The sequence below is a fragment of the Balaenoptera acutorostrata genome, chromosome 9, assembly GCF_949987535.1.
Source record: "Balaenoptera acutorostrata chromosome 9, mBalAcu1.1, whole genome shotgun sequence".
Taxonomy (NCBI): domain Eukaryota; kingdom Metazoa; phylum Chordata; class Mammalia; order Artiodactyla; family Balaenopteridae; genus Balaenoptera; species Balaenoptera acutorostrata.
In genome coordinates this window covers 2,979,946-2,994,124 of record NC_080072.1, presented here as the reverse complement: position 1 = coordinate 2,994,124, position 14,179 = coordinate 2,979,946, and the positions used below count along the sequence as shown (strand labels likewise).

General features: G+C 50.2%; 1 protein-coding gene across 4 annotated transcripts in view; it reads right to left on the bottom strand.

Annotated features, from left to right (window-relative positions):
* The window catches only part of SHANK2 (SH3 and multiple ankyrin repeat domains 2), a 473,760-nt gene that overhangs the window by 363,143 nt on the left and 96,438 nt on the right, over positions 1 to 14,179 (bottom strand). For all 4 annotated transcript variants that reach the window (XM_057553698.1, XM_057553701.1, XM_057553700.1 and 1 more), the window contains exon 4: positions 2,793 to 2,996. In XM_057553698.1, coding sequence (XP_057409681.1) covers positions 2,793 to 2,996 — 204 coding nt within the window. The remainder of the gene's footprint in view (positions 1 to 2,792; positions 2,997 to 14,179) is intronic.

Here is a 14,179-nt window from a genome sequence, read left to right as displayed (position 1 = left end):
CTTGATTCCCTCCCACTCCGAGGAGTTTAAACAAGCACAGGCGTGACACAAAAGGTGCAGAGCAGGGGGTGACCTAATCCTGAAAGTCTGACCCCATGTGAAGTTTCCAGAGTGACCACCTTATCATCTCCTCCCCTCCACTCCAAACAAAATAGCAATCCCACAACAGACAAAATTCCTCGGTGCCACAGACCAAAACTTGATTTTTTTTTTTTAGGGGCCAAAATAAACCAGTGAAATCAGAAAGTCCCGTGAAACGCAGGCTGCACCCAGTTCCTGGGTCACGTGCACCGTCGCAAACGCTAAGTGTCCGCCTTCTTGAACTGACCTGGCAGGAGGAGACGCAGGCCGCTTTAGGACTCTAGCCCTCAGATTCTAGATTCAACCAGGACAGTACATTCTGGGGACGGCCGTGAAACTCCCTGTTGCTTATCTTCATCCATCACGGCTCTGAGGCTTCAGAAGCCACTGAGAGTGACGGGAGGGGATGTAACAGAGTTTGCTAACTTGACGGATCTGTAGGAATTCAAGTCAATGGGTGCTTTTTCCAGTTATGAAAAGAAATATGCTAGGGTCGATAACATCTCTTGGCAGGAGGGTTAGCACATGGAGGAGAATGTCTATTTCCACAGTCATAAATGTTTACAGCTTGTGGCTAGAGGGATGCAGGCTCAGAAACACACATCCTTTTCTTGCTCTTTTCTCCGTATTGCATACGTAGCCAACCGTGTTTTACTGCAACGATCCAAGGCAAAGAGCTCAGATCCAGGCTGCCCCTGGTGTGTCCACCTCCAGGCCCGGCTCAGCCCCACACAGCGGACCATCTGGCAGGATGGTGGTCCAAGGAGATGCATGAACATACATGTAAATGACTCCTTCATGGCAATGAGAGCCGATGGCAGGGGCAGCTGCAGCACCCACCAATGCAGGCGCTCGCCCATCCCCAGGCCTTACGCTAAGATCACTGCCCCAAGGAATAGCTCACCTGAGCCTCACAGCCACCGAGAAGATGGTAGTAATGTTTCCCCGATTTCAAAGCTGGGAATCTGAGGCTCAGAGAGGCTGTGGGGTGGCAGGTAGGGTCCCACAGTGACCAGGACTGGACCAAGTCCGTCTGATGTCACAGACCACACGTCCACATGGGGCAATGAATGCTCACGTGCTCGCCTCTCAGCCTCAGCTGCCATGAAACAGCAGAAGGACATGCATGCCGGCTGCCCTGAAAGCCAGGACACAGCCCTGCCCAGGTCCCACCGGGCTCTCCCAGGCCTCCTCTCGTTCGGTTCTCAGGGGCTGGGGGACGGGCCCATGTCGCCTCCTCCAAGATGCTTTCCGATCAAGGGTAGGCTCCGGACTTCCTGTTCTCGCCCTGTTTTACTGTCTTTATAGAAATTATCAGCCCCCAAATGAGCTGTTTGTTTACTGTTCCTGGCCTGCCGTCTCCTACAGGAGTGTAAGCTCCATCAGACCAGAACCTTGACTGTCCCATGCACATGGATCACGCCGAGAAAGGGGCCGGTTGTGAGCAGGCCCCCGACAGGGGGTTTCTCAATGGACCCCCAGTTCACAGGTGAGCAAACTGAGGCCAGAACAGGGAACCACTTGACTCCCCAGGGGTATCCCAGCTTTTCCTCCACGGAAACCCTTCTCCCTAGTCCAACACATGTTGGGGATCTCAGAATCTCAGCTTCAAAGTCACTGTCAGACCTGGGAACGTGCAGATGAGGTGCTGCCATGGTCCAGGATGTCTCTGACTTCAGACCAACCCCCTTCAATGGCCCAGATGCCACCCACGATGCCACACTCACAGGCTCTCACTGTTGACTAAGCTGAAATGAATACGATCACTTGATAATGATAGTGACGTGTAGGGTCATAGTAGAAACGACCACATTTCCACCGACTTGTGTTGCTGTCTTAATAATTGTGGGACGGGGGAGGAGGGATAAATTGGGAGGTTGGGATTGACATATACGCACTACTATATACAAAATAGATAACCAACAAGGACCTACTGCACAGCACAGGGAACTCTACTCAATATTCTGTAATGACCTGTATGGGAAAAGAACCTGAAAAAGAGCGACTATATGTAGATGGATAACTGATTCACTTTGCTGTGCACCTGAAACCAGCACAACATTGTAAATCAACTATGCGCCAATGAAAATTTTTTATTCGTTCTTATTGGAGTATAGTTGCTTAAAAATTAATTAACAAATACACCATGTGGAAATACCATATGTAAACTCAGGGTGCAGCAAGCCCAGATTCCCCAGGGCAGAGCTGGGGGACACACTTTCTGTGGATGTAAGGCTGCCGGGTGTATGCACCCACCACTTCACGAGGCAGCCCAAGAGCACGTGACTGGCCACAGCGGCTCAAAGAGCCCACAGGTCATTCCCGGGAGTCATGCTTCTGACAACAGCTGGATGGCCACGGGCCACACTGTGCCCAAGGGCGGTTGGGGGGAGGGGATTCAGGGAGGTAGAAGCAAACCCCATTCTGCGTCCCCAGGGCTCACAGCTCCTGGTGACGCGAGCCTGAGTCAGACCCATGGTCCGCTCACACCAAGGTGTCCCTCCAACAAGTTCATCCAATCCACAGTAGGAAAACAAATGGCTAAAAATTGCACACTGGTCCGCAAATCACGACAAAATCAGCTGCGACCTCGAGAATGCACACTACTGTTCTGAGCTAAGAGCGATTTCCCAGAGTCCGAATCAAATGTGGAACTGGGGGTAGGTCCTCCCTCCGCCATCACGCCCAGGCTCTGAGGCGGCGACCAGTACCTCCAGGGAGGGGATGCCCCTGTCCGCGGGCTGCGGGTACGCGCGCAGAAGACGCTCCTCATCCAAGAACTTGCCGTCTCGCCCGTCGCTCGCCGGCTGGAACAGCCCGTAGTTCAGGACGTCCTTCAGGCTCTGGTTCAACGAGCACAGAATCCGCTGCTTCGCAACCCACACCGTCGCATCTGGGTTAAATCGAATGCACTTCTGCGCGGAAGGACAGAGACCCCTGGTTAGTGATGCAGGATGCCACCCCGGCACGTGGTCAGAGATGCCAAAGGTGCTTCCATTCCGTCCTGAGAGCTCCTCTGAGCTCTGGACCCCCTGGCTTTTCTGGATGAAAAAAATACGACCTTCTTGTCACTTTGGTAAATATAAAAGGGGAAAAGCTCAGATCGAGTCACTGATTCTGTGGCCTCAGCTCTCACCATTGACTCCAATCTCTGGGACCAGCCGTGTTTTCTGGTCATCACTCCCCACCACCTATTGCCTTGGGCAGTTCTCTCGCTTGTACGGAGCTTCTCAGACCTCCCTGTTTGTTAAACACAGACTGTTGACCCGCACCCCCTCCAAGCAGAGTGTCTGAGCCAGCAGGTCTGGGTCGGGCCCCAAAAGCTGCATTTCTCACAAGTTTCAAGGTGCTGCTGCCGTAGCTGGTCTCGGAAACAGACCGAGGACCACGGCGCGAGCCAATTACAGTGCGGCTTAGTTTTTACCCCGATCGCTCTCTCTTGGCATCTCAGGTCCAGGTGGACGTCTCCTCTCGTAACCTCACTGATGCGAAAGCCCAGGGCACAAGCGTCTGTGCCCCACCCCCCGGACTCTGAACGTAACAGCTGTAAAAACACTGACACCGCCCCTCCCAAACCATAAAGAACGGCAATTACGAAGAATGATTGATTTAGCAATCGTATCAGTTGCCGTGAAAGTTAATTTTTGAAAAAGTTAAACAGTACAGACGGTTCCTGCAAACCAACCACGAACACTTTTCAAGAACAGAGCAGAGCCGCTAAGAACCAGAATGACACGACTTGGTCACGTTCCCAGGTCCTTTCAGTGAGACCCGCCAATAAGCCAGGAAAACAAACGTTAGGCCAAATCCGCTTCTGACCATCACTTCTAATTTTTATTGAATTAAAATTATATTCCACTGCACGGCCATCAGCAGGGGCTCAAAAATGTGCTTAATCACTGTAAAAGCGTTCAGAAACGACGAGGTTTGACTGCGTATGAGGTTGGAACCAATTCTCTGCAGGGGGATTCTGCTCGCCCAAGGATGCAAAAGGCCCTACTATCTCCCTGACCCTCTGCCTCGGGGGAGCTCCTCCCTGCCGGGTAAGAGGACTCCGCTACTCTCAACAACAGGTTGGCTGAGCAGGCAGCCCGGAATCCCGCTGCCAGGAAACCTGACCCCACGGGCATGAATGCACCGTCTGTCCCTCTCCGATGGCAAAGACTGAATTCAAGAGTAAGGCTCAGAGCTCCTCTCGGGGCTGCGAGGCTGGGTGGGGGCCCGTTGTTCGCTTCAGTGACTGCCAGCTGCACCCCTGCCATCCTCGGCTGAATAAGAAGACTGTCTGGAAACTCCCAACACAACAGTTGAGCTGTATCAGAGGTGACCAAGTGGGGCCGTGGGTATCTCGCCAATTTCTGCTTTGAGAATCATTGTCAGCCTCTGGTTCCAGCTACGTGGATATACTAACTCAGGTTCCCTTAGAAACCAGCATCCAAAGAGGGCCTGAGGCTCCCTCCCTGTGGCCGGCAGAAAGGATCCTGCCAGCAAGTGGGTGCTGAGCAGAGAACAGTCTGAAAACCAGCCCCCAGGGGATCTGTGTGGCAATTGTAGATGATCCCAGAGACTGGTGTCCACTGCCACTTAGGGAGCAGGGCTGGGGATACTGAGTCGTGTACAGGCCAGCCCAGCACAATGAAGAAACGTCCTGCTCCAGAAAAATGCCAAGAGGGCCCCACTGAGAAACTGCTAGAAGGAGCAGGAGCTCGGAGGTCAGAAAGGCTTGGATTTCCAACCCAACTGCACACACTAACCTTGTGATCCCGGGCAAATTTACCAACCCAGTGGTCCCCCTGTTTCTGTGATGAAAACCACGGCAACTACATAACTTGCAGGGCAGTTGTAAGAAGCAGACGGAACAAATATAATACATGTCATTATGGGTTGAATTGTGTCCCCCCAAAAGATAAGGGTTCCTGGCCCTTAAGGAGCTCAAAGCCTAGTGGGGTGTGATGATGATGGTGGTGGTGGTGATGATAATGATGGTGCTGATGCTGGTGATAATGATGGTGGTGTTGATGATGGTGATGGTGATGGTGATAATGATGGTCATGTTGATGATGGTGATGGTGATAATGATGGTGGTGTTGATGATGGTGATGGTGATGGTGATAATGATGGTGGTGTTGATGGTGATGGTGATGATGGTGATGATAATAATGGTGGTGATGGTGATGGTGATGGTGATGATGATGGTGGTGGTGATGATGGTGATGGTGATGATGGTGGTGTTGATGATGGTGATGGTGATAATGATGGTGGTGTTGATGATGGTGATGGTGATGATGGTGATGATGGTGATAATAATGGTGGTGATGGTGATGGTGATGATGGTGGTGGTGATGATGATGGTGATGGTGATGATGGTGGTGTTGATGATGGTGATGGTGATAATGATGGTGGTGTTGATGATGTTTATGGTGATGGTGATGATGATGGTGATGATGATGGTGGTGGTGATGATGATGGTGATGGTGATGATGGTGGTGTTGATGATGGTGATGGTGATAATGTTGGTGGTGTTGATGACGGTGATGGTGAACATAATGGTGATGACAATGATCATGATGATGACACAGTCGTGGCTGACATTTATCAACTCCTAAATGCCAGAAATTGTACTAACTATATTTACCTTCAACACAACCACGAGTGGAGAGTCTTATTATTATTATAATCATTATTATTGATATAGTGTGATTATTATTATATCAATAACTATAATTAACATATAATTATATGTTAAAATACAATGTAATAACAATTATTACTATTCCCATTTTCCAGAGGAGGAAGCTGAACCTCCGAGACTCACGTAACTACCCCAAGGTTGCGTGTCTAGAAAATGGTGGCGGTTCAATCCGAACCCAAGTTGAATCGGCCCGGCTCCGAAGTCCTCACTATTTAACTGACACGTCGTTTCCTCTCTGTGCACGTGGCACCTCAGTGCGGACAAATTATAAAATATCAGACGTCTAGTCACTGAGAAAATGGAAGAGAATACTTATGTTCAGGTCCTCTGTGGACCAGGGAGATACTGCCTTTGTTCAGATTTTCCAATTACCTGTCAATTTGTCCCAATGTTAAATGTTGACAGTTACAAGGGAGAAGCAGTTTCACCTCCATAGCAAGGGACGCTATTTGGGAGATTCTAAATAATTTTTTTCAAAGAAGTAAAGGCTACGCTTCGAGATACTTTTAAAAATAGACAACGTCACAGGTCTCAAGGCATGTGGTGCTGTGGAGATTAGCCTCGGACATGCCTCCCAGAAAAAGCAGGGGAGCGCCACGGACGTGGTGTCCTTTCTTCCACTTAACGGCTGGGCTTCAGGGAGGATGGACAAAAGAAAACCCCCGAAGAACAACAAAGCACTTCAAACAAAGATTTTCACCCTGGTGTGAATTCACAAGACTAACAAAATCTTGGAACAGGCTCCTTAGCCAGCAATGGTGACAGTGGTGGACCTGTGGCAGGACCCTGGACACAAAGGAAGGTGCTGACCATGAACCCAAGTCCACCGAGCAGGGAGACGCAGGGACCTGGACGCCAGCTGACAGATGAGTGACTCCAGTGTGGGCTAAGTGATGACATCGTCCCTCCATCGTCCCTCCCTGCCCCTCCCCTACTCCTTCCCTCCTCCTTCCCAATCCCAGCGGCTGCCCCTCCTCCCATGCCACAAACCCAGGAGGACCTCTTGACTCCATCCTGTCCCGCAGCTTCTGGATTGGTCTGGATTAATCCACCACCTCGGGTGTGTGAGTCCTCGTCTGTCCCACCTCCACTGCCCAGCAGCCCCAAGCCTTTCTCACCAGGTCACTCCAGCGGCCACTGCACTGAGCTCACCCCATGCCCCTCGGGCCCACACAACCTGATTCCCTGAGCAGCCGCCAGGGTCCCCTCTCAAGCCAATAACTCCCCACGTCCTGCCTGTCGGTACCACCTCTGCCCTGGCCCCAACCCCACACACGTGTGCACTGGCACACACACACATGCACATAAAAACATACACACACACACAAACACGTGTACACAAACACATAAGGACACACAAATACAAACACACATATATATCTGTACATACACACATGCGAACACATATACACACACATACACAGACACACACACATATGCACAGACAAACACACACACACACTCCAGCAACGCGCGGGCAGTCCTCTGGAAAGCCAGGCCACGTGCACCCCCAGCCTCCAGCACCTGCGCGCCTGTGCTTCCAGCTGGCCGTCCCCTCCCCACCTCGTCTGCCAGCTGAAACTGCACTCACACCTCCCACAGGGTCAGGGACTCGCCCTCTCTCTAGTCTCCCAGCTGAGCTGACTGCTGAGCTCCCCGAGTTGAACCCACAGCCCACGGACCATTCAAGCTAATCCCCCTCTTGTCCAGGGGGAGGGTCACAGCCTCTCCATCCTGCATTTCTTGTCTCCTGGGAGGTGGGACACGCGTGTATTCCTCCTCCTTTTCTCCTGACACACAGGCAGGAGTCGGTACCTGTCACTCACTGATCTCCTGCTGCGACGGCCCAAATGCCAAGACATCCAGATCCATCTCAAAACCGCCCAGTGGGTCTGGCTGAGCTGGTGGCTTAAGATACAGAACACTTGCAAGAGGGTGTACGGGCATCTCCAAGACCCACATCAGAGTGCTTCTAGCTTGCGTCCTGACAAGCATAGCACTCAACACGGGATCTGGGTGGTTTGGAAATGGGAGGGGCAGAGATGTGCACACTCTAACAGAGAGAGAAGGGGCTGTGACCGGCATCAGCCTGGATGACAGGAGGGCAGCCCGGCCTCCGGGAAGCTCCGAGGACTCCGGCAGGCCAGCTCAGCATCCTCCAAGGGGAGGCACATTCCAGCCCAGGTAACCATCTGCACCCTCCTCCTCCAAGATGCACCCATTCACATCCCCCACCCTCGCCCTCTCCCGGCTCCTGGCACCACCGGCATTCAGCTGGCGAGAGCGCTCCCTGCCCCTCTGAGCTGTTGGTGACGACAGGGTTTATGTCCTTTTCTCGGCAGAACCATACCTGATGTCCGTGCAGCTCAGTGGATGTCACTGGAACTGAACTGCACTGAATACAAAGTTCCATACATGGAACCGTCCTGGGTGACAGAACCCAGCAGTAAAGCAAGGTCCACACGTGATCAGGACGAGGATGGTGGGAGCTACCATTTCTGGGGGCCCGCTTTGCACCAAGTGCACTGTGACCTCATCAGTTCCTTGAATGATCCAAAAATCCTGAGAGGAGAGACGCACCACCAAGGTGAGCAGAGCCGCGGTCGGCGTGCGGTCAACCCACAAGAAACTCTGGCCCTTCCCCTGGTAGAGCTCATGGTCACGCTGAAATCTACAATGAAGAGAGTTAGAGAAATCCTACATGGTCAGCGTGAGCTGTAGCTATTCTGCAAGACAGGAGGCTAAACCTGAAATACCTAGACTCAAGAGGAGGCACCCTGGCCCTGGAGACAAGAGAGGGGCGCCTGAGTCAGCCACGTAAGACCCTGGACCTGTGTGTATGAGTCAGCTTGGGCTGCTATAACAAAACACCACAGCCGGGGAGCTTAAACAACAGACGTGTACTGTCTCCAGTCCTAGAGGCTGGAATCCCAGACCCAGGTGTGGGCAGGGCTGGCCCTCCTCAGGCCTCTCTCCTCTGTGTGTAGATGGCCGTCTTCTCCCTGTGTCCTCACGTGGTCATCCCTCTATGTGTGTCTGTGTCCTGACCTCCTCTTCTTATAAGGACACCAAGTCCTATGGGATTAGAGCCCACCCCAGTGACCTCATTTTACCTTATCCATCTCTTTAAAGATCCTCCTCTCCAAATAGAGTCCCCTTCTGAGGTGCTGGGGGTCAAGACTCTAACATATGAATCTTACGGGGACACAAGGCAGCCCATCACACTGTGACCATGGCCAAGCCTCTGCCACACACAGAGGGCCACACTGGGCCATGTCTGTGTGGCCAACTAACTCACAGGATCCACAGAGGGTCACACAACCTGGTGCTTTGGGGTCACGTGTATCTACCGGAGGGGCTGGCCCGTGGGGCAGAAGCAGGCAGAAGTTGGACAAGGCTGTTTTGATTCACAAAAACACGGCAAGAGAATTTTATGTAAGAGAGTAAATTGCTCTCCAAATCTGTCCTGGGCCCTGCGAAACAGAAATGATGACAATGGTTGTTTTGTAAGATGTTAGAAGGGTAAGACGTGTCTAGACAAAGCTTGAGGAATGGTAAATATTACACTGTGTAAAAATGTCTGTTGTTACAGTGAGCTGTCTGGAGGCCAAGGGAAGAACCATCAACAACACGGGTTGAATTACACCATCTATTCAGATCACCCCCTCCGCCACATCTGCTCACTCATGGTCCTCAGGTGAGACTTAAATCCAGCTCACTCTTGACTTCCTCCCAGAAAAAGCGAGAAGAATGAGGGGGAGGCCTGACAAAGCATTCAGGGGTCGTGGTGCTGAGGGAGCTCCCTGCATCACCCCTGTCCACCTGTTCATCAGGATACGGAGCTGGAAACACGGACCCCAGTGCATCCAGGAGGAACGCAAGATATTCTGAAAGAAATCCCAGTTTCTGAGCACATCGTTCATTGCAAAAGAAGCACATTTCACATCATCCTCAATTCTTTCGGGATGCATTTCAAAGACCCTTAATAAACAGAACTTGCCAGGAGTCATTTAAAGGTGCATCGAGGGGTGGTTGGCCTCTTAACAGCTGTTCACGTGCCATCTGCACACCTGCAAACCTCTGCCCCCCCCAAACTGTGATGGAGTGGTTTCCAAATGCAATCGTCCAAATGAAACAATGCTTTTTGCCGTGGACAAAGACCCACCAGGCTGTACCTGTGGTGGAAAACATGGAGATGCTGTCACGGTAACACATGAAAGGATGTATATGGAACGGGGAAAACAGTGGGTGACTGTGACCGAGAAGGACAGCCTGGTCCGAGGAAGCTGAAGGCCAGGAGTCACACCAGTGCTTCTGAATGTTTAAACACTAAAGGCCAACGTGGCTGTGGATTAGGGTTAGGGTTATGGTTAGGGTTAGGGTCTTTCCAATCGGAATAACATTTTTCAAAGAATAAAAGCTTGACAGCAGCCCCGGATGCTTTAGTGAAGTGGTGGGTGGACCGTGCATCCTGGTGACCTTTAAGGGGCCAGCTAGTGGTCCTCTGTGGCTGTCAAGGCCATAGTCGCTGAGAGGCACTAGTTGGACTCTGTCAGAGATTCACACCCTCCCTGGAGGTGAGTTCATTTTCCTCTGTTGGTCCCCACGATTTCAGGCAGGCTCAGAGCAAAGCAGAGGATATGATGCTAGCTAAAGAGGTCCTCCTAGAAGCAGTAAGCGGAGGTGGGTAAGGGCAGGCGGGGGAGAATTAAATCGTCCTGACCGCAGACACAAAGCACTCACTGTGCGCCCGCCAGCCCAGCAAAGAAAGCACGTCAAACGCACCCTCTTCTCCTTACGTCCTTCTGGAGGAGGTACGAGCAGCCCCAAGCCCAAAGAGGACCACCGTAAACCCTCGGAACTGCTCCCTACGTCACACAGCTGCCAGAGGCGGGTCTGGAATGAATGGACCAGAGGGCTGATGAGTCTCAACTTGGTCCCAGGATGGAGCTGCAAATCGGGAGGGTTCACCAGGCGGGGGGACCACGAAGTGGATTCCAGGCAGAGAAAGGGAGACGGGGAGGTGGTGGCCGCGTCACACAGGGGCAGGTGCTGTGCTGACCAAGTGGCATAAGAGCTCCCGTCTGTCCGCCCAGAAGGAAGGGCTGTTAGCAGAACGGTCAGAACCGGGAGGGAAGGAGCCATGGAAACCCGACCACAGAGCAAAGGTGCTAGAAAAGAGCCTCACCCTTGGCACTAATGAAGATTAAAATTCTGAAAAAAATTTTTAAAATTTAGAAAATTAAAAAAAAAAAAAATTTAGAAAATTAAATTCTGATGATTCGCGCCCTCTTATTGCCACTTTCTGGATCATTCTTATCAGCCCGGGACATCAGGGAAGGAGGAGAGCTCTGCTTTTCCCCAGGGTGACCTTTGAACCACCATATTCTCTCCACGTTGTGGGATTTACAAAGCTTTTGACAGAATGTGTAATAATTCCAGACCCAGGCATTAGTTTCTCGAAAGGATTTAAGTGGGTTTTGACAGTAAGCTTAAGCAGAAGAGCACACCAAGCCAGACATGCGTCGCTTGGGCCACTGAGACTGCGTGAGCTGCCCTGCTCACTCGCATATATGGGGCATTAGCCTCACATCTAACAGGAAGATGCAGCATGGAATCCTTCCAACACACAAAACTGGGGCTGGTTAAATAGGCTTTTCTCTTCTTAATGATACATATGAAAATAAAGCTCCTCTCAGTCTTTAGCAAGCTGTCCCGTGACATGAATGATAACCAACACATTCAGGGCCTGACTTTTTTGTGGGCTTTTCACAGGAGGGCCCTTGAGCTTTCCCACAACCCAGCAATCCCACTACTGGGCATATACCCTGAGAAAACCATAATTCAAAAAGAGTCATGTACCACAATGTTCATTGCAGCTCTATTTACAATAGCCAGGACATGGAAGCAACCTAAGTGTTCATTAACAGATGAATGGATAAAGAAGATGTGGCAGTATATACGATGGAATATTACTCAGCCATAAAAAGAAATGAAATGGAGGTATTTGTAATGAGGTGGATGGAGTTAGAGTCTGTCATACAGAGTGAAGTTAAGTCAGAAAGAGAGAAACAAATACCATATGCTAACACATATATATGGAATCTAAAAGAAAAGAAAAGAAAAGAAAATGGTCAGAAGAACCTAGGGGCAAGATGGGAATAAAGATGCAGACCTACTAGAGAATGGACTTGAGGATACGGGGAGGGGGAAGGGTAAGCTGGGACAAAGTGAGAGAGTGGCATGGACATAGATACACTACCAAACGTAAAATAGATAGCTAGTGGGAAGCAGCCGAATAGCACAGGGAGATCAGCTCAGTGCTTTGTGACCACCTAGAGGGGTGGGATAGGGAGGGTGGGAGGGAGGGAGATGCAAGAGGGAAGAGATATGGGGACATATGTATATGTATAGCTGATTCACTTTGTTATAAAGCAGAAACTGACACACCACTGTAAAGCAATTATACTCTAATAAAGATGTTAAAATAAATAAATAAATAAATAAAAATAAAATGATCACCTTGCTTTGGCAAAAAAACCAAAAAACAATAAGGACAATGAGGCTGATTATCACATCACAGAGAAAATGGAGGCAGAGGGGAGTCAAAGGGTGTGGGGAGGTGGGCTCTCTCTGGCTTTACCAAGCAAGTAATGAAGCCACAAAGATAACCAAGTTCCGTGCTCTTACCCCCGCAAAGTGATCCAAATGCATTACTACAAAGGACATTAACAGAGCTGCTGAACGTAGAGATCAAAGATCCAAACCATATATTTCTGCAATGCCAAAAGGATAGATGGATGGATAGATGGATGGATGGATGGATGGATGGATGGATGGATGGATGGATACATAAAATAAATAAAGACAAATCTTGAAAATATAACACCAAGTGGAAAACGTAAGTTATAAATGACATGCCCAGTGTGATACCAGGTATATATATATTCATTTTTACACAACAGCACAACACTATATAGAGATCACTGATGCATATAAAAAGAGGAAAAGGAACAAGAGGGATTCACAGTGAATCACAACAGTGTCTGCCTCTGAGCAGAGGGGCCTGGGCAGGAGGGTGAGGGAGACTTGGGCTTTATCAGAAGCATTTTAACCCTATGATTGAAAAAAGACAAAACATGAACCACTGTCAATTCTACATAATAAACAATAAAACTGGTATGTATGATATTATTCTTTGTATTTTTCCTATATTTTAAATTTTCTCTAAATGAAAAAAAGATACACCAATCTGGAACCAAAGGTGTTCCTTGGCCTCTTGGGGGTTTCCCTGGCTGAACTGGAGTCAGCCCCGGGCCACACTCCACCGCCATTAACCAAGTTCCTGAACGAAGAACATTATCACCGCTATCACCTTCTGTCCACTGAGTCCTCTTTGATGACTTTTTTAGGGCAGAAGATGTACTCAAGTCAGGGTCATGTACAACTCATGTTCTAATCAAGTCTAAAATCCCAAACAGATTTCCTTGTGGTCAGCGAACAAGCAGGCGAGAAAGGAAAATCTGGGACAGGAAAATCTGAAAACAAAATGGCAGCACAAAAGACGAAAGAACATTTTGATGCAAGAGTTTCTCACCTCTGCGTTGCCTGGGCTACTGGGTGACCCGTGAGGCCATTTAATGGAGACATTTAAGGCGTCAATGGGATAAGCGCTGTTTTCAGGGGAAGACCTAGGGGGATGGGCTTGTCTCCAACAGGAGAAGCCGACAACAAGAGTAAATAAATATGAGCCGCCTCCCAGGCCACACATCACCTGATTCCACTGACATGGAACGTGTCAGGCAAATCCATCGAGACAGAAAGCAGATTAGTGGTCGCCAGGGACTAGGGGAGGGGTATGGGGACACCCTGCTAACAGGTATGGGGTTTCCTTTCGGGGTGACGAAAATGTTCTAAGATTGACTGTGGTGGTGGGTACCCTCATCTGTGAATTTACTAGAATCCACTGAATTGTACACTTTCAATGGGCAAAGTGTATGGTATGTGAATTACATCTCAATCTTTCAAAGAAAAGGAGTCTTTTTTTGTTCCTGTGCTGAGAAACTGCAAAGACGCAGGCAGGGTGTTGATACAAGTCACCCTTAAGGACCCTTTGCTTGGCCAGAGCACAATCTCCTGCGAGAGCCGCATGTGCTCTGATGACCTCGACTTTGTCATCAGAAACCTGTCCCCGTCTCCACCTTCTCCCGCCACCCCTGGCCCCAGCCTCCAACACCCCCTACCCCCTGGATTCCTGCAGGAGCCTCCTACCTGCCTCTGCTCCCTTCCCTCCTCCCCCGAGAGAAGCCAGGGTCCCCTTTCAAATATAAACGAGGTCACACGCTCTGTGCCAAACCTTTCCAAAACTCCCACTGTTCTTCAGGGGGAATCACACCCCCTCGCCTC